The following is a 20,835-nucleotide window of genomic DNA, read 5'->3' on the forward strand; positions in this document are numbered from 1 at the left end:
AAATATGGACATTATTTTTTAAAATGAATGAAAATGCATATACAACTTCCCTAACATCTTCATAGAACATTTGTATAAGAAAAAATTTTTAAGAAATTACCATTTTGGAAAAAGCAACTGCTTTTGAAAGTTTTCAAGTCTAAGGGGAAAAAAAAACCTGTGTGTGTGTGTGTGTGTGTTTGTGTGTGTATGTGGATGCAGACACATAATTTTGTGTGTCTCTATATGTAGACATAAATATTATATATATATATATACATATATATATATGTGTGTGTGTGTGTATATACACATACACACACAAAAGTATATCCACACAAGACATGTACACTTGGATTAAACCTTAAATTATAATAATAGTTTTTCAATAAAATAATAGCTTTCTTGTTCCCAGTTACAAAGGGACTTTCAAACATCAGCTTTTCCCAGTGTCTATAGGTTGAGTAACATCTGAAAGGAAAAAAAATCAAATAAGAGAAAAATCAAAGGTGTACAAGAAACTTAACTGGTTCTTGTTACCAACACACTATAATTTGTCATGAGAGGATTGGTTAGTAGACATAATTCCCTCAGTCTTCCTTAGGCATTGTGGTGGAGCGATTTATGATACTGCATTAACTGGAAGTACAAGGAAAATGTGGTAGAAGGGGATAAGGAACTCACTAATGTGAAGTGAAATAAAAATCAATTTCTAGCAAGAGATTACTTTAGATATTAACTTCTCTGGGGTCACATCAAAGTCTTCTAGCCATTGGTTCATGTATTCCTAGCAGAGGAAAAGTGATTTGAATGATAAACAAGGAAAATGATGAGTAAAATGTGTCAAAAGAAAGTTAGGTAATGTTAAACTAGCAAAATCAGATGAACTGGGGAATATCTGATGTCAGCTATACCATTTTCTATCTTCCATCCTTCTTTCCTTCCTTTTTTAACTAGAAAGTGAGAAAGTTTATAAATTAATATACTGAGTACCTTTTGCATTTTTCTGCCTAAGATAGTTCATAAAAGTGAAGGAAACATATGGTGTGAGGAGATACCCCATAGGACTCTTTGGAAAAGTAATTCAGACTCTGGATCCCATGTATGCATCATGCTATGTTGATACGAATGCCTTCATTAGGGTTTATGAGACTGATAATCTGCCTTAAGTACATTCATCTTCTAAAATGCTTTGTGCCCTCATTTGCATTCTTCACTGCATATGCACAGTAATCTCCAGGCATATTTGCTTAAAAATTAGGTCATGTCTGTGAGTGGTTGACCATTTCTTATGTAACTGGTAAATTTTCTTTACAATAAGAGCATTTGGAATTAGAGCCTTTGAGACTATAAGTCCTCATTTTACCTGAGGTGAGCAGACTAAGATTCAGGGAAGATAACTTGCTGATCAAAGCCACAGGGATGTTAATGAGACAAGAACCTCAATTTCTTGCCTCTCAGTTCAAATATTTTCTCCACTTTTGTCTTTAACTTAATACATTGACTCAATTGGCTTGAAAATGTTGACCACTTTCCTTTATATCCAGTTCAACAACAACAACGACAATAAAATGCTGTCACCTGAAACTATCTGCAAAGCACGTTGAGAGTCATTTTGTGACTAAGAAGTAAGAGTTCAGTTGGGAATAAATACAAAGGAATTATAATTATCATCTTTTCCTGAAGAGTTACTGAAACAAACCACACAGAAACAAATCTCAAAATGCAAAATAATAGACATCCACAGAAAGCATCTATTTGTTCTGAATTGGTAATATTCAATAAGTTAGAGAAGATGTCATGGATTAGTTCATTTGGTAGGAAAACTGATTTCATGAAAATGAAAGATGATCATGGAAAGACAGTTTGGAAAGTTTAGGTTTCAACTAATGCTAAACAGAAAATAATTTTAGTTTTTAAAAAAGCCTTCATAGGACCACTGATAGCATTTAGAACAATTTTTACTAATACCTGATTCTATAATTATCTACTGAAATCAGTCTCATCCTCTATTATAATTTAAGTTCCATGAAGACAAGCCATCTTTGGTTCAAACAATGCCATCAGTATTCAACAGAGCAAAGGTGTTAACTAAAAAGTGGCTCATTAAGTAGAACTATTTTAAAAAGTGCCAAAGTAGAAGTGCTATAGAATAACTTTATAACAGAAATCTTGAAATCGTTGTCAAACAGCAAGTCTATGAAACTAGTTCTTATATCCAAATAGTAGTAGCCTGGGTTATAAAAGCTGGGAGTGGACTAGGGATTTGACCATGGATGTTGGGGGGTTGGGGAGTATAGATATAGAAAAAAAAATTGAAATAAACACTATAATTTGTTGACAAAATTTAAACAGGGGTACAAGGGAAAGAGAAGTTAATGCCAACATGCAAATTTAGATCTTGGTAAATAGAGATAATCTTTAAAGAAAGGGGGAAATAAAATAGAGATTTAATATAATGAAGAAATATAAAGTTGAAGTTAAAAGTCTGAGTCTGTGCACAACTGGAGTAAGTTAAACCTGAGGTCTATTAACAGTAGAAGGCAAAAATTCTCAACTTTTCAGCATTTGTAAAATTTTCTTCAGAGGCTTAATCTCTGAGGATTCATCTCTTAGAGATGGAAGAAGATGGTTTAAATATGAAGAATTTAGATGTTTTTCAGCACATCTAATAAGAAACAACCATTTAAAATACGATAGATTTTGTTTCTTAGGTAGCTTAATTTTGCAATCTGGGTTTTAGATTGCTTTCAGATTTCAGTTTTGGATTGTTACAGTCTGCATCTTTGAGCATGTGAAAGGGCAGAGATTAAGAACACAGCTAGAAAAGCATGAATTGCAGCCTTTCTAACAGAAACTGTGTGAATGATGAGCACTTCAAGGGAATGGCGTCTGGGAGAAATGCCAAAATCAGGGGCAACTTGAGCAGAAGGAAGATGAGATAAAAGAGACAAGAAACAAAAACAGATTCAAGGCAATGTGGTTTCCCAGAGCATAGAGGAAGGGACCATATAAAATGGAGGGCATCATTAGCAACCATAAATGTATGCACGTACTGTATATAAAAACACTATAAATGATAAGCAAGTCGGAAAAAAGAAACTGAAGAGCCTTATTGGAAGACATGTCCTTTATAATCCTGTAGAACTGACTGCCTCTGCTTATTGCCATTTTTGTTGCCACCTTCTATACATATGCGTTTGCATTCAGAATTTAATTATTTCATGCTTACCATTGTCAGTTCTTAGCCATAAGTATGCAGTATAACAAAGTGTGCAATAAATTGTGGTTTGATTGGACATTTCAGCATGGGGAAAGTGCTTTGTTGAAGAAAGGGCAGTGCTAACAATGATAAGCTGCCTGCTGATAGAAACACTTGAAGGTTTTATGGCAGGTTTACAATCTACCAATAATATTTTCAATTCAAATCAATTTGAGTAAAATAAGAATTTTAGAGGAAACAGCTGGCAGGAGAAATGCATGACATTTAATCTTGCCTAGGAACCTGAAATCTACAGAAGCTATATGCATAGAGTGTGATCAATGTGAGTGATTTTGCATACACTCACAAAGACTGCATAGGGATCTGTCCTCTATAGGGTTTGGACCAACAGACAGCAGAAAATATTATATTTATTTGTACTCTCCCAAAATACACTTAACTGTTTGAACAAATAACTCAGTGAATCTAAAATTCCAAGATGAAAATGTGAAATTAATTAAATTTTTGGGGGGGAGGAGTGTGGTACTGAACTCTACACCCTCAATCTTTATTTTTTTTTTTAACAGGTCCTCACTAAATTGCACAGGCTGGCTCCCAATTTGCAATTCTCCTGCCTCAGCCTCCAAGTCACTGGGATTTTCAATGTGTGCTACCACATCCAGCCACAATTTTTGAATTAAACATTGTTTTTTTTTTTCAAATTGGGATAACCTAAGTCATCTTTAAACAAACAAAACTCAAAATTACAATTAGTGTTAACATTACTGATTATTCATAGGATTCAGAACATGGCCAAAATGCAGAATCTTGTGGATTACCTTAAATAGTTTACGACTTTCAATCAGTGATCATAATTGGAAAGAATTTTTTTGGTTTTATATGCCAGGTACACAAAATTACACAAAAATGAAATAAAATGAAGAAAAAACTAAGTAAATTTATCCCTACATAGCAATTAGAGAAAATTGAGATTATCCTAAACTTTGCCCAAATTCATTAGAAACGAAAATCCATTTAATTTTTAAATTTACACAGTAAAATGGTGGTTATATAGTTAAATGTAATTCATCATTTATAAGTTACTTTAATCTTATTTCTAAAGTGTTTGCTTTATTTCAACTATCAAAATGGATTTCAATATTATTCAGCAGATTTCTTTACTCAAAATCATAATCCACCAGGTATTCTTGGTTTCATCCACAGACACATTGACTTTTTTTCCTACTGTGGGCCTGAGTATGCTTCTTCATTCTTGGCTAGTTTTAGTCATCAATTAAAAAGACTTGCTTCTCAGCAAAACACACACACACACACACACACACACACACACACACACGCAGGCTTGGAATGTAGCTCAGTGGTAGAGCACTTGCCCAGCATGTGAGAGGCCCTGGGTTTTACCTCTACACAAAAAGAATTTCTTTCTCTTCCTTAGCTCACATCAGAGAGAAAAGTGGGGCTCTTAATGTTTTTATTCATACATTACAGTTATACATAATATGATTCATTTTGACATATTTATAGATGTAGATAACATAATTTGCTTCATTTCATTCACGATGCTTCCTCTTTCCCTCTCCTCCTCTCTTCTCCGGTCCTCTTTCTTCTACACTACTGGACTTCCTTCAATTATTTATTGCTTTTTAAATTGTGCCTTATAATTACACATAAAAGTGGAATTCATTGCAATTATTTATACATAACAATAGCATAGTTTTGTCACTTTCCTTCTGTAGCTCCTCCCATTCACCATCCCTCCTCTCACCCCCTCAATCCCCTCCTTATACTCCATTGTTCTCTCTTCTATTTTCATGAGATACCACCTTTTAAAAATTCCTTATTACTCTCTAGTTTCCATATATGAGAACAAAAATTTCAACCCTTGACTTTCTGCATCTGGCTTATTTCACTTAAAATGATATTCTCTAGTTCCATCCATTTATCAGCAAATGACATAATTTTGTTCTTTTCGTGGCTGAATAAAACTCCACTCTGCAAATAAATCATTTTTTTTTATCCATTAACAGGCACCTAGACTGATTCCATTACTTGGCTATTGAGAGTTGTGCTGCCATAAACAAAATTTCTCAAAAGAAGAAATACAAATGGCCAACAAATATATGAAAAATATTCAACATCCTTAGTAATCATGGAAAAGCAAATCAAAACTACATCAAGATTTCATCTCACTCCAGTTAGAATGGCAGTCATCAAGAATACAAGCAATATCAGGAGGCTGAGACAGGAAGATCATAAGTTCAAAGCCAACCTCAGCAATGACAAGGTACTAAGCAACTCAATGAGACACTGTCTCTAAATAAAATACAAAATAGGGCTGGGGATGTGGTTCAGTGGTCAAGTGCCCCTGAGTTCAATCCCTAGTAACAACAACAACAAAAGAATACAAGCAATAATAACTGTTGGGGAAGATGTGGGGGAAAATGTACACTCATTCATTGCTGGTGGGACTGCAAGACAGACATTATTAGCTGATATACATATATGATTACACTATTTATGTGACTTTGCACCATGTACAGCCAGAGGAATGAAAAGCTGTGCTCCATTTGTATACAATGTGTCAAAATGTGTACTACTGTCCTGTATAACTACTCAGAACAAATTAAAAAAAAATAGAAGGGACACCAGTAGACTAGAGGAAGGAGATCAAGAGGAAGGAAAGGGAGGTACTGGGGAATAAAATTAATCAAATTATACTGTTTTATTGCATGCATGTATGAACTTATCATAACTAATTCCACAGTGATGTATAATTATAATGTACCAAGAAAAAAAGAAAAAAAAAACAAGAATACAAAAAAACAACTGTGAAGATGTGGGGGAAAGACCACTAATACATTACTGGTAGGACTGCAAGTTGGTATAACCACTATGGACAGCATATGGAGATTTCTCAAAAGACTTGGATAGGAACCACTGTATTACCAAGCAATCCCACTCCTTGGTATTTGGCCAAAAAAACTATTGGTATTTATCCAAAGTCAGCAAACTATACTGATACATGCACAACAATTTTTATGGTGGACCTCTTTTTGAAGCTCAACTGAATGGAACCCCCACAGCAAACAAAGAAAAATTTTGCCATCACAAGAAAAATTACAGAATATAAAATGCAATCACTTCCCCTCCTGTTTTATCTTCTACTCCCAATTCAATTTAAAATGAGTCCCCAATATTTCTTGCCTGCATTTCTTAAATAAACTTGATTTTCTCCTTTTTGTTTTCATTGTGCACAACAATTTGTCCAACTTACCACTGGCAAAGAAATCTCACAAAGCGTAATTTTATTGAGAACACATCCATGCTTAGAATGACGCAAATACACTCAAATTCCTAGCAAAAGAAGTACAAACTTAGCATCAGTCCCTCCATAGAATGCTTCCCAATTATCTGCCCAGCCTTATTTTATGGGTAATAATGCAATTTACTGCCTACATTGGGAAACAGTTTTCACAGTAAAAAAGGTTCTATTAGTAGAAGAAATAGGGATATATGATCACCCTGCTCTCTATGGTTATCTTTAAGTTAGAACAGTTTTTAACTAACAGGTTTTTCAAATAATACCTGATCCCCCCTTTTCTGACTATTTAAACCCATTATTCCTATTTTCCAGAAGGCAAAATAGGAATATTTTCTATTCTGTCTTCTAGACCTATTTTGATTTCTGCCTCCTTCATGGAGACTTTCTTTATCCCCCCAAAAGACATGGTATTCTTTTCCTTTCAGTAATCCCTTGCCCCAAGATTTCCACTATCTTACTCTGCCTTGTACTAGCCAATTTTGTGCTTGGTATAGCCACTACTTAATGCTAATAAAAAAATTCCTGATTAAAACTTCTTATTCACTTATGCATTTTAAAAAACACTCATCAAAGGTCTTTGTTTATAGAAAATATTTAATATTTTTATGTAATGCCATTACCAGATATAAACTGACACTTAAATTATGGTCTCTGAAAAGTACTCATTTAAGCAATTGAATTAACCCTAAAGATGAGGAAATTTATAGATCATTTGTAACCACCAAATATGTTGAGTCATTTTTACAAATTCAAAATCATTCATCCAGTTTGCATCTGAAAGAATCTCTCAAAATAGTATACACTAAAAGTTTATGAGAATGTACATTCATGTTGGAGATCTTCATTTAAATCCTTCAGTATGCAATTATTCACATTTGTATCATATAAATATATTTATTAAATAAAATTTAAGTATTTATTAGATAAAACTGTCCTTTATTTATCTATGCATTCTTGGTGCTACTCTATAGAATTCTCAATATTAAAACTTTTGTTCTGTTTAATTTTTGCTATTCAAATAATGCAATAGTATCTCTTGACTCAACAATTTACCTTCTCTCACAGGAGAAGGTAAGTGATTTGGTGTTCTGGGACAACTCCCTTCTCCTGCATGTCCTCACAGAACTTCTAATTTTTTAAAGTCACATTAATGTTTTTAAAGTACAGGGTTAATAACATTTACATTCATGTTAGCAGATAAATTATTATTTCTGTGTTTTTCCCCCAGGTTCTTTCTAACAAGGTAAAACCAATACAAAAAGCAATTTCTATGTATGTCTGGTAAATATTTAAGCAGCATAACTGGACTGGCAGAGGAATAAGAATAATTATTAAAATTCTGAAGTTTTGTATGTATGTATGTATGTATGTATTGTTACCAGGGATTGAACCCTAGGGCATTTAACCACTGAAACATATCTCCAGCCCCCTTTTTAATTTTTTTTTTGAAACAAGGTCTCACTAGGTTGCTTACAGCCTCACTAGGTTGCTGAGGATGGCTTTGTACATGCAATCCTCCTGTCACAGCTTCCTGAGCTGCTGGGATTGCAAATATGCACCAATACACCTGGATTTTAAAAAATAATTAGCCCTGATGATCTAATAGATCCGTTTGTAATTCCTTTTCCAATTTCCTCATTACTTTTAGATCATGTGCAGTTGTCACTGTTATCCATCTCATATCTGATGATGTCTCTTTTAATAGCTGAGTTACATCAAGAATAATCCATATATAAGATATGTAAGGCACAGACTTTCTAAGCCATTTATGTCTTTAGCCTCACACTGACTGATAGTTTGGCTGGCTATACAATTTTAAGTTTAAAATACTTTTCCCTCAAGAAAGTCTTTGCTCATTGCCATGCAGAATTCAGGGAGGCAGATGAGGTCTGATTTTGATGCCTTGTAGATAACTTTTTTCAACTCTGAAAGTTCTTAAAATTTTCTGTCACTTAATGAAGTTTTACTAAAATTAAATAAAAAATTCTTTTTAATTTAAAGAATTAGCTTTTGAAACTTGTCTTCTTTTTAAATATTATTTCTTCACCTTCTTTGTCATTTCCTCTTCTCTGCTGTTTATTAGATACACCTTGGGATCTATCTCAGCATATTTTAACTTTTCTTCATATTATCCTTATTTTTTTTAACTTTTTTCTCTTTGCTTCTGCCTTTTATTTTACCCTCCACATCTCCATGCTAGTTCCCAGTTTCTATCCATTTAGTTTTTTATTTTCACATTCATAATTTTAATTTCCAGTCATTTTCTTATTTCCTGGTTGATCTTTTCCATAGTAACCTTCACATATGTATATGTGTATGTGTGTTCAATATTCTTCTCTTGGTTCTTAGAATGCTGATTTTTAAAAATTTTCATATTTTCTAGGATTTTTTTCTTTGAGTCAGTTATTTTGTTTTGTTTGTTTTTTAGACTTTTAAATATATATTAGTTTTCTTCATCCTAGCATCTATGACTGCTAATGAAAATTATGATTGACAGCCAAGGCTGACTGATAAAGATTACTGGTTGAGCCCATTTTCTCTGTTTGACAGGACTGACCGTGTTGGAGTTAATGATCATTTAACCAGACTGGCCTCTCTTTAAAATATCTTCATATTGGCAAGCAGAGTATGGACCCACCCCAGAAGGAATAGGGTTGAGAAATTTATCTATCCTGGACAGAGTTATATTTCCTATCCCCCCGCCATCCATGTTTAAAATAAAATTACTTCAAATTCTTGTCCTTCTCTTTCAGTGGCACATATCCACACTAGAAGTCCTCCATCAGATTATTCTCATTCTTTAGACTTCATAATTTTAATCTTCACTCTTCCTATGTGAAGTTGGGGCCAAAACGGGGAGTGAGGGGTCTCACTGGCACAGCTATTCTCCAGTGTGATTCTTCAAGTATTTCCCTGATGCTCACAGCAATGTTTACTTAGGATTTTTGTTGAGCTTTAGTTTGGGAATTATTTGGAAATTCCATAGTAAGACTCACTCGTGCCTCTTGGAGTGTGCTTCCATTCTTTTAGTTTTTCCATAAATTAAACCCAATTGACTTATTTTTTCAATATTTTTTCCAAAATGTTTTTCATCTAATTTAGTGCTAACAATATTAGGTCTCCCCACCACCTATCTACCTATCTACCCCTCCCTCCCTCCCTCTTTCTCTCTCTCTCTCTCTCTCTCTCTCTCTCTCTCTCTCTCACCTGCCCCATCCCCACTGCTTCTCTTCCTCCTCTCTGCCTTATTTTTTTTTTCATTCCATTATCAGGGGGAGGGTATTTTTAAAATCAGCATTTATTTTGAGCCAGAAACCAGATTGTTTCCATTTTATGGTATTTTAACATTCAAATACATCTGTTTTGCAGTTATTTTAGCTAGCCTGGTATTTATATTAATACTTAGTTAAATATTTTTTATACTTTAAGGTAGTTGGGACTAACCCACATGATACTACATTTAGATATATATTTTTTAATTTCCCAATATAAAAATGTATATATGGTTTCAGCCAAAAGAAACTATTTGCTTGCAATCTGCTCTTTCTGGCACCCTGTGTGCATAAGATATTAGAATCTAGCGAATCATGGAAAATGCAATTTGGAGTTAAAATAAGTAAATTAGTCACTACATTCTATATTATCCAGCCTGGATGTCATTAAGGTTCTGCCTGTATAGAAATAAGTCTATTTATATGACATTTCTCTAAACATTTTGAAATAAAACCATGGTCACTGTGACTTTAAAAATAAATTTCAGTCTTAATGAAATCTAGTATCACAGCATTTTCAGTCATACAAAGTAAACAAAACTGTTTTCATGAGATGCACTAGCTTTAGAACCAAGTTCCCAGGTTGACTAACTAATGGTCTAGCTAATTAAATTAGTGTAATTTGGGCATAGGAAATTCAACTTTATGGAAATGCAATTTCAGTTTGAAAAAATATGAGAAAATACTAGAATCTCACTGATAAATAAATGCTTACATTAAGTAGACCTAGTCCCCACAGTTCCCTCAGAGCCCACAAACATAGGATTTTGGAATCTAAATAAAGTTCATTGAGCAAATATTCTTTGTGCTGTCAAATCATAGGATTTTGGAATCTAAATAAAGTTCATTGAGCAAATATTCTTTGTGCTGTCAAATCAGATGAGCATCCCCAAAAGAATTGCCTTTAATGTATAAAGATAAAAATTTTCTCTAGCAATAATACATAGCACAGTCAGAAAAACAAACAAAAAAAATATGGATAAGGCAGAATTCCCAAGGAAAGATACTTACCAGCCCTGCCCATGTGTGTCCCAGAATCTATCTCAACTTTCTCTTCTAAAAGTTTACAAGCACTTCATTTTAAAGTAACTACATAAATGAGATCATACAGTTTCTTTTGTATTTTTGTTGAATTTATTTTTCCCATTCCAGAGTGTACTGCAATATTCTAGTATAACTGGCACCTTTCAGAAACAGCATAACACAACCTGGTACATAATCTTCAACTTGGGACATCACTGAAGTCTTCAAAAGGATGTAAGATGATGAATGAAAATGCTTACAGTTTGCCAACAAATGGCATGACACAGTCATAAGCATCAATGACAAACATGCAGAGTGGACACTGGTCATTTCTTCTTCTTCCCTCCTTCCTAAGGAAAGGAGAAATATTTGGAAAATAGGTGTGGCTGGAGAATGAGCTCTGGTCTGATCTATCCTGCAAATTTCTTCTGTGGTTTTCCTTGTCATATGGACTCTTTACCCCAGGTTTTTCTTGTCTCAACTGGGCTACACCTACAGCAGGAGTTTTATGAATAATCTCTAATCTCAGACTTACCTTTCCCAATTTGTTAAGGCTACTCACATTTCAAACTGTAACATCAAGATTTCAGCAACTGCTTTCTGAGGACACTTGCCACTAAATATTTGAAGGCACTTACATATTGCCTCAAGAACACCTCTCTTTCTTCTGATCCTTCAGATGGCTGTCTCCCTCACAGCCCTCTTTCACTGCTGTGATCTCATGATCTCAGGCAAGCTTCCCAGAACACACTTCCAGTTGGGAAGCTGCACAGCCATGGAACAAATGGCTGGAGAAATTGAGACAATTATCTGGATAAATCAAATATCTGATCTCCCAATTCATTTAAATATATCCCAAGTCATTTAATCTCTTTTTGAGAACCTCTTTCAGACCTGGTATTCTGCTAGGTGAGCAAAACCAATTAAGGTTCCCGCCCTCATGGCTAACAGCCTGACATTAAGTAATAATCCCCAACATTAATTCCTGCTTATTATGTGCTAAGCACCTTTCCTGACTCATAGGTTGTGTAAGTTTCTGCCAACTAGTATAAGGTATCTATAAAAATCGTATCATAATGATGCAAAAGGAGTTTTTGCTTTTAACTCCACTATCTTCCTGCTTTTTCCAGAATATATGAACTCAAGTTTGCTCTAGATTGCAAAAAGGCCTGGGCACATGCAGCAGGGCTCCGTAGTCTAATCCTCATCCTCTGGGGGATCTTAACTTCTATCTGCCAAAGTATAGCCTCTTGCCTACATGTTCTCAGCTAACTTAGCAGATCCAGGAATCAAACCCAAGTCCTCAGGCTACAGAGCTCATGCTCTTCCTCACTGGACCCACTCCCTTTCCACGCCTGCACTCTGCCTCTGCACAGAGAGAGACAGTGGAAGCAGCAGGGAGGGCAGGCAGGGGGAAAATATCAGTCACATCAATTCTCCTTTGCTTTGAGAATTGTAGATGCTTTCTTGTCCTTCTCCCTAAATGTTTAGTAGCCATATTTCAGAATCAGTGATAGTGTCAATGTTTTTTTTTTTAAGAAATGAATGTGGTCCCTGGTGGAATGGTAAAAAATTTTTCAGAAAAAAAATAGTTATTGTAATGAGGATCACAGTAAGATACATATGGAAGATTCCTATTATGTTATATTCTCACCTAAATAAGCATTTATGCTATCAAATTATGCCATTGTTGTAGAAGGCACTCCACTCATTCCACAGGCATTTATTGAAGCTGTAGTGTGTGAAGGGGTTTGTGTTGCAATGGATGCATTCAGATATACATCAGATAGACACAGATTTACACAGAAAACACTGAAAGGAGAGAGGAGAGAGGAGGAAATAATGGGGTGGGAATAAGAAAAGGGAGGAGTTGAAAATGAACCCCGGGTTTCTTACTTGAGCTACTAGATAGATGCTACACTGTAGAACCAGAGGGCAAAGAAAAATAAGCTGGTTCAGGATTTATTGTTTTCTTTCTTAAGCTTTAATTTTTCTCTTCCATTTTGAGGTTGTTTTTATTTGGTTTCCATTTGATGCTCTGGTCAGAGCTCTGTGCTCCCTGGAGCTTGGCCGTGTCATAACCTTTCTCTGCTTATTTCCATTTTCTGAGCCCAATTAGGGAGGATAAAATATGTCTTTAAGAGATTGCTGCCATCCTAACAGCCCCTAACCATCCCTAAAGACTCTTTTCCTGACTATAAAGTTAATTACTTTTTAATTTTTTTGTCTTTTCCTGACAATCACATGCATTTCTATTCATCTATGGCTATGCCTCTATGTGTCCACCCTTCCTTTACACTACTTCTCTACAAAGAGAAAATACATTTGCACGCGATTTAGTAAAATCCAGCAGTAGACACATATGATGTGATGAAAATCTACTGGAAAAGAACAAGATTGATCTCTATTTTAAAAATCTGAAAAAAATAAATTAAAATAAATGATGTTTTATCAATGAATGAAAACACACTTCAGAGAACTGTCAGTCTTCATGACTCTGTGACAAGTATTATGATGTTATTCATGTTTTCCAAAATATCTGTCTAAATTAGTCAACTAATTTTACTTTTTCCTCACACTTCTTGTAATTTCAAAGCGACCGTGTAGATGAATTTTCTGCTATAGACATTACTCTGGTAAAGTATAATCAAATACGTACAGGAAGAAATTTTGTTCTTCTGCTATTTCCCATGTTATAAATTCTGAATCACTAATGTAAAGTTGGAGGATGAACAGTTCTTTGCTTTCTCGTCTCAGATCTGACCTCTCACCATCTTCCCCTGTCCTTGAGCCTGGCACCTCACAGGGGCTGGCAGGCGTCAGGAAGGCATGGGCTGGGAGCCAGACTGAGCCTTACAGTGAAGGCTCAGGGAAGCAGACTGACATGGATTCAATAACTAGCACAATGCTGGACACAGTGCTCAATAAGGATCTGCTGACTTAATGGATGTGCGTGCCGCCTCGCTGTTGTAAAGGCTTCAGGTTGATAATGTGGGGCTAATTGGCTGAGCATTATAAATGAAAACGGAGGGCTGCCTAGCTCTTTGCTTCTCCAAAGTCAATACAACTGATTTAAAAACTTCTTCTAGAGATACAAGACTTTTATTCATTTTTAATATTCATGTCAGTAGTTTTGGCAATGTGGAAAAATAAATATACTCAAACATTTTATGTATGGTTTCAAATATAAAATATATATTGACAGGAAGGAGCAGGAAGCAAATTTGAAGATAAGTTTTAGAATAACACACACTTCTATTATATAAAGTACCTTAGAAGCCAGATCTTAGTTATTTATAATATAATAGTTCTTCATACAGAGCTGGTCTAAATTCAACAACTCCAAGGCTAAATAATTGGAGGACTCTACAATTAACTGAAAATTCCAAGAGTTAGTGTTCCCCATCAAATTCTTCTCTTGAATGCAAGTTTCATATTCAATAATAAATAAAATATGAAATGAATTCCAACAAACTTATATTATTATTTGTTTTTAATTTGCCTCTTAGACCTTCTTTATTCCACAAAGTTTAGATGGAAAAAGAAATTTTGCTAACCACATTCTATCTCTAAAGGTGTGGATATTCCACACTCATAAATAAACAGAATCTACAGGTTTTCAGGGGATGTGCATCTCTCAGGATAACAGCACAAAGCACCCTCCACCCTCTGGCATATTGGGGTGTCCTTTTCACCCCCCAATTTTTGTCTCCATCACTATTCTCAGCAGGCAGCTACAGCTCTGAAACTTTAATACTCTGAGAGAAAATAAGTAGTTATTCTTTTATTACCTTAAAAAACTGCTAATAGGATTTATACTTGAACTACTAAGATGATGTCCAACATTTTGTTGTAGGAGCATGTTTTTATTTAGTCTAAAAAAACTGAGACACTGAAAGAATTGTCTGAATAGAGAAAAACATCTTATTTGCATTGGTGTTTGCCCTGTTCCATCTGTGGATATCATTATATGAAAAATAAGAATAGGTTATACTTCATAAAATATAAAGGAAGAGAAAATAGAAAAAAAAGTGAGATGTTATCTCAGGAGATTTTGTTTAGTTCCAATATTTATTGTCCACCAGAAAGCAGAGTGAACTTATCATGGCCCTCTCCAGGTAAATCAATCTACAAAGAAACAGTTAAAATACAAATATAAGAACTGCTTAAGTTTTCTTTACTAATAATTCATACAGCTTAGACATTTCCAAATGCTGAAAAACATTATTTTTCTTTGACTAGTCCAATAAATCATATTAAAAAATAGACTTTGAGAGATTTGTTTCCACATTCTTTCATAATTTAGATTTACAAGTTTGATCCTAATAAATTCCCATTGACATATACCAAAATATGTGTTCTGACTCTTAGGCACTGGTCTTTGTTCAACAGATTGGTTTCTTACTATCCCACTACCCAAATCTTATAATTTGGGGTTAACCTTACTTTTCTGTCTTACTGTATATAGAACTACATTCATCTAGTTCAACACATGTTCCCTCTCATATGCAGATGTTCTTTATTAGCAATGTTTTATGTAGGAAAAGTTAATGGGAGATTAGTGACAAAGGAAATTACTTAAAGTTATAAACTGTTTCATATAATTTTCCATTGCTGTCTTCTTTATTCTTCACTATCATCTTTCACATATGGAAAGGTCATGAGAATAGGGGCTCAGAAATAATAAGAGGGTTCAAATTGTACTTAACCATTTCAGTTTCTCTTTGTTTTAGTTGTTTTATTGTAAACTCTACTTCCATGACTAAAATCATCATAATGATGAAGGGATGGCTTCCTTCCCCTGAAACCCCCCAGAGTTACAGTAGAACAGGGAAGGAGGCATTTGTCATGTAGTAGGATATTCTGGGACAGCTCACTCCTGTGAGCCACATCTGCCCTTTTTTCCTCCCACTTTTAATTAACATTTGGAAAAAGAACTTTGATGTCAGTAGATAACAAAGCTGTTAAAAGAGACCAGGAAAGTGATGTGTGTTCTGTCAATCTTCTCCCTTGCCAAGGAGGATGCAAGAGAGTGTTTTTCTTGGAAAATCAGCTCTAGTCAACACATACTCAAAGCAATGTGACCTTGAGCTATATATGTCTAAATAAGAATAGCACAGACTGAAGCATCTTGAGAGAATGTAAATGAACCAGGAAGAGGAAAAGCATCCTAAATGAAGAAGTTAAATCCAGAAAAAGGGTTGTCAAATGCATTTCCTGCCACTTACCTTTTCTGCTGACTGAGCTGTACCAAAAAAGATGGGAATGAAAGCTAACCAAATGATGCAGGTGGTATACATGGTAAATCCGATTGGTTTGGCTTCATTGAAAGTCTCTGGAACACCTCTCGTCTTAATGGCATAAACAGTACAAGTGACCATCAAGAGGATACTGTATCCAAGGGAACAAATGAGCGAGAGATCAGAAATGTCACACTTGAGCACTCCTCGGGCGTTTTCCGGATCCAGTGTCCGTTGTTCTCCATAGTCGATGATGGTGTGTGGTGGGTCCACAACAAACCAGACAAACACCCCAAGGAGCTGTATGGAGATGAGGCTGAAGGTGATCACCAGCTGGGATGCTGGACTAATAAACTTGGGTGCTGTGACAGATTTCTTCCCCTGCTCAAATATTCGGTGGATACGGTTTGTTTTGGTCAGAAGGGCTGCATAGCTGAAACACATACCAAGTCCCAAGAAGATCCGTCGGAAGGAGCATATAATTGTATCTGGTGCTGCAATCATTAAAAAGGTGATGGAATAACAGAGAAAAATCCCTGTTAGGAGCACATAACTAAGTTCCCGTCCTGAAGCCCTCACAATAGGTGTGTCATTATAGCGGACAAAGGTCACAATCACAAAGGTGGTGGCGATGATCCCCAGTATTGCAACAAACACAGGCACCACGGCCCAGGGAGAATGCCACTCCAGTTTGATGATGGGGATACGCTGGCAGCCTGTACGGTTGGTGTTTGGTCTCTGATCCAAAGGGCAAAGTTCACAGGAGAGCTCATCTACCTGGTAGTTGTAACCTTCACAGCGCTCACAGTGCCAGCAGCAAGGGACCCCTTTGACGGTTTTCTTCCTTTCCCCAGGCTTGCAGGGCAGGCTGCAGAGAGATGCTGGCTGAGTGTGTTCTCTATTAGCCCACTGCATGTCTTCCACCTGTGGGTATAAAAAATTAATGAGCCTTCCATTTTTCCCCCATTTATAATATCCTAATCCTAGCCACAGGTTTGTAATAAATCACTGAATGCTGACAGTACAAATACAGTTTACCATAATAAGAGCCCAATCTCTTTCCCCGATATTGACTTTATGAAAGTGTTAAATGATTGGGTCCAATAAATCATTCACATCATCAACTTGATAAGTGTCATTAGTTTCCATTTACCTCTTCATTGCTGACCAATCTGACATTTGCAGAAAGATTTATTGGCCCAAACAGTTTTAACACGAAAAGAAAAAATAAATAAAAAGGTCCATAGGATATTTTAGAGCTAATCACAAGTATAAATGCCAGATTCTCTGAAACACTGGATTATGATATAAACATATTTAAAAGATGATCTATGTCTTTCTACTATACTGGGGGAAATTCAGTTCACACTGTGGCAATTTTGAAAGGAAATGGCAAAACAAGTTAACTTTAATCTTTGTCTCCTTATGTGTTCATGGAAATAAGAACACTTATGTGCTTTGTTCCTGTTTAGGTTTGATTCCACTTTTTCTTCAGGCGTGCATTTCCATATTATGCAAAAAACCATGCTGATTGAGATAGCTTAATGGTAATGTTTTCCACTGAACAAAAGTCATCCAACAGGTGATTTAAAACAGTGACACTAACTACAAATGAGGGAGTTTCCCTACTGTGCAGAATATTTGCCTTACAGCTTTAAAGTTCTACCTTATAAATCACAGAATATTTTATTGAAATAAAAATAATTTTGAAGGGGACAGTGGCAATTGTAGTGCCAGTCCCTTACCTTGAATTTCTTCCTTATTAGATATACAATAATTTTTACAGAATGTTAATAGTTAAAAACTCCTATAGATAAGAGGCCATTTGTTGTGAAAACCAGCTGCTATATAATAGGTCAGGTCTATGAAAGGAATGATCTGCTTACTGGTGTGAACCAACAGTGACTGACACACAATCTTGTCTTCAACAGATATTTACTTAATTCTTGAGGAAGAAAGGGTAGAAAAGGTAGCACACAGAGACCTCAGGAATAAAGGCCAATTTGAGAAGCATGGAAAAGGGAAATGAAGGAATGTGTGAAAGGGAGAAACCCCTTATTTTTCCAAGACACAGCTTTATTAACAATCCTTAAGAATTATGATACTCTGTGCTGGTCACTTTCCAAGATTGGTCCCTGATAACCTCTCCTGAAATGCATCCACTCACCTGGTCCTCTCTCACTTTGAATAAGAGATGATCTACATAAACAAGAGTATATTCCAAAAATGATGGTATATGATTTCTGAAGCTAGGTCATAAAAGACATTTTGGCCTATGCTTTGCTTTTTCTTGGATCTTTCACTCCAGGGGAAGCACCACAGTGTCAATTCCCTATGGAAAGGAAGAGAGGCCTGAGCCAATCATAATCACCAACTTGTGGTGCTTGAGATGGAGCCACCCACAAAGGCATCATCCAGTCCAAGTCAAGACTTTGAATGATGCATCTCTGACTGACATCTTGGCTACAAACTCAGGAGAGTCCTGAGGTGAAGCAGCCCAGCTAAGCTTCTCCTGAATTTCTCATTTACAGAAAGCATGTGAGATTATAAATGTTTGCTGTTTTAAAATGCTAAATTTTGGATTTTATTTTTATAGCAAAAGAAAATTAATGCAGCTTGGAAACTTACTCATTCTGTTTCCACTATCATTTTAACATTAGTAAGGTATTGAGAAGCCACACCCAGGCACAGCTACCATACATCTTTAAAATATCAAGCGTGCAGTCTCAGAAATATTCCTTCATCACTTTTAAGGCTGCCCCCTCCCTTTGGCAACCAGGTGACAAATGCTTTTATTACTTAAAATGCTTTTCTTTCTTGAAAACTTCTTTGAATAGCTGAGGGCAGAGAATCATAATTCTTAAACTCATTTTTTGCAGAGGGCTATCTAACCCCCTCCAAGGTAGAGTAAAGAATTCATTTCAAACATCTTCCCTTGGGAAAGGAGATGCTACTTCATGTGTCATAAGTTCATACAAGACTATCAAATCTATTCTATGAGCATAACACAAAGGTAAATTAATCTATCATAACTACTAATTCTCCATTAAGTTTTAATAACTTTAAGATTTTATTTACTTACAAGATTATAGTAAGAAAGAAAATAATGTTAAATTGGAAGCACATAGTAGCTTTTCTAAAAAAAAATTTTGAGAAAAAAATGAAATGTTCTACTGAGTAGCTGAAATATTGATTTTATACCATAATGGACTCATAAGATAATAAAATACTTTCTGAAGGTAAACTTTATGGTTCAAAACTAATTATTATAAAACCAAATTTGCATTTTTTTTCCTGGGACTTTTATGGATTTATAATATTATAGTCCAAAAGAGTTAGCAAAAAAAAAAATCTCAGAAATGTTAAACATCAAACTTGATGGAAATTTAAAGGATACTATTATGGTTTGAATATGAGGTGTCCCCCACAGTGCCCCTGTGTTAATGCACAAATATTCAAAGATGAAATGATCAGATTATGAGAACCATACATAATCAGTCCATCCTAGTTTGAATGAACTAACTAGGTGGTAACTGTAGGTAGGTGGAGCTTGGCTGGAGGAAGTGGTTCATTGGGGGTGTGCCCTGGAAGGGTGCATTTCTCTATGGCCCCTCCCCTTCCTTTTTCTGCTTCTTGGCTGCCATGAACAGAAAAGCAGTCTTCCACTATGCCCTTCTGCCTTGTTCTGCCTTGTCTTGGGCCCAGAGAAATGGGTCCACCATGTGCTGAATCTCTAAAACCATGAGACAAAATAATTTTTTCCTCATCTAAGTTGTCCTGGTGAAAATAATTTTTTCTCCTCTAAGTTGTCAGGTATTTTTGTCACAAGGACAAAAAGCTGAGTAACACAGTTATCTCTGGTGACATGTCAGATGTTTTAAATCTCCACATGCCTTATTTTGTGAAAGGAAATATGATGCATTAACAAAGAATTATAACCATGTTGGATAAGTCTCAATACATAGGATGAATATGTGCCATTATAACCTAAATATGAAACTTTCCTTGATAAGTTTTCTGTGTATAGAATTAATGGATAAATGTTTTTTTGTAAGTGTAAAATAAAGTTATAAAACTCTGGAAAATGCAACATTTCAATAGCTGTGAAGGTTTCTTTTAAATAAAAATATATTTAAATCACACATGCAATACTTTTTAATAAATGGAGATTAAGTTTGTTTTAGAAAACAAGATTAGTGTATGTGTCTCCATTTTCATCAAGAAATCTATTAATGTATGACTATATTATGAATTGGTATTATAATTAAGGTCTGGAGACCAACTACTCACTATCCATCTCAAGGAAAGATAAATGGCCTATGCTTGAATGAGGATCTTATAAATACATTGATATTTGAAACTAATGACATGTTTTATATAGTTTCTAAATGATGATTTTAAACAATACTACTTGAATATAAATTAAACTGCCTCATTTCTATAACTTCTTTATTAAAAATTAACAAGGATCATTGAATCGGTTTGATTGCTATATTAACAAATTATTCCATCTTTCATAATAAGTATGAAGAGAAGGCTTATCCAAGTATTTTTAAAATTGATCTCCCTACCATTGGTATTATTCAGATATTGCAATGTTTCTGTCTAAAACATGTAGTCTAACAAATTGATGATTGTTATATAGATAGACTTTCCACAGACAAAATGATAGCCCATTTCTATCTTGACATTATTTATCAACAATGATTCATTCAGTAGGTTTCAATCCAGTGCATTTCAGAACATGTAAGCCACTGGCTTGTTTCTGTTGCAAAA

The 20,835-nt window shown here is 35.0% G+C and overlaps 1 protein-coding gene across 1 annotated transcript in view; it reads right to left on the reverse strand.

The window, feature by feature from the left end:
- Positions 1 to 20,835, reverse strand: part of Grm8 (glutamate metabotropic receptor 8) — a 738,202-nt gene that overhangs the window by 64,971 nt on the left and 652,396 nt on the right. Inside the window, exon 8 of the mRNA XM_077796710.1 lies at positions 16,048 to 16,983. Coding sequence (XP_077652836.1) covers positions 16,048 to 16,983 — 936 coding nt within the window. The remainder of the gene's footprint in view (positions 1 to 16,047; positions 16,984 to 20,835) is intronic.

The sequence above is a fragment of the Urocitellus parryii genome, chromosome 3 (genome assembly GCF_045843805.1).
Source record: "Urocitellus parryii isolate mUroPar1 chromosome 3, mUroPar1.hap1, whole genome shotgun sequence".
NCBI classification, from domain to species: Eukaryota; Metazoa; Chordata; class Mammalia; order Rodentia; family Sciuridae; genus Urocitellus; species Urocitellus parryii.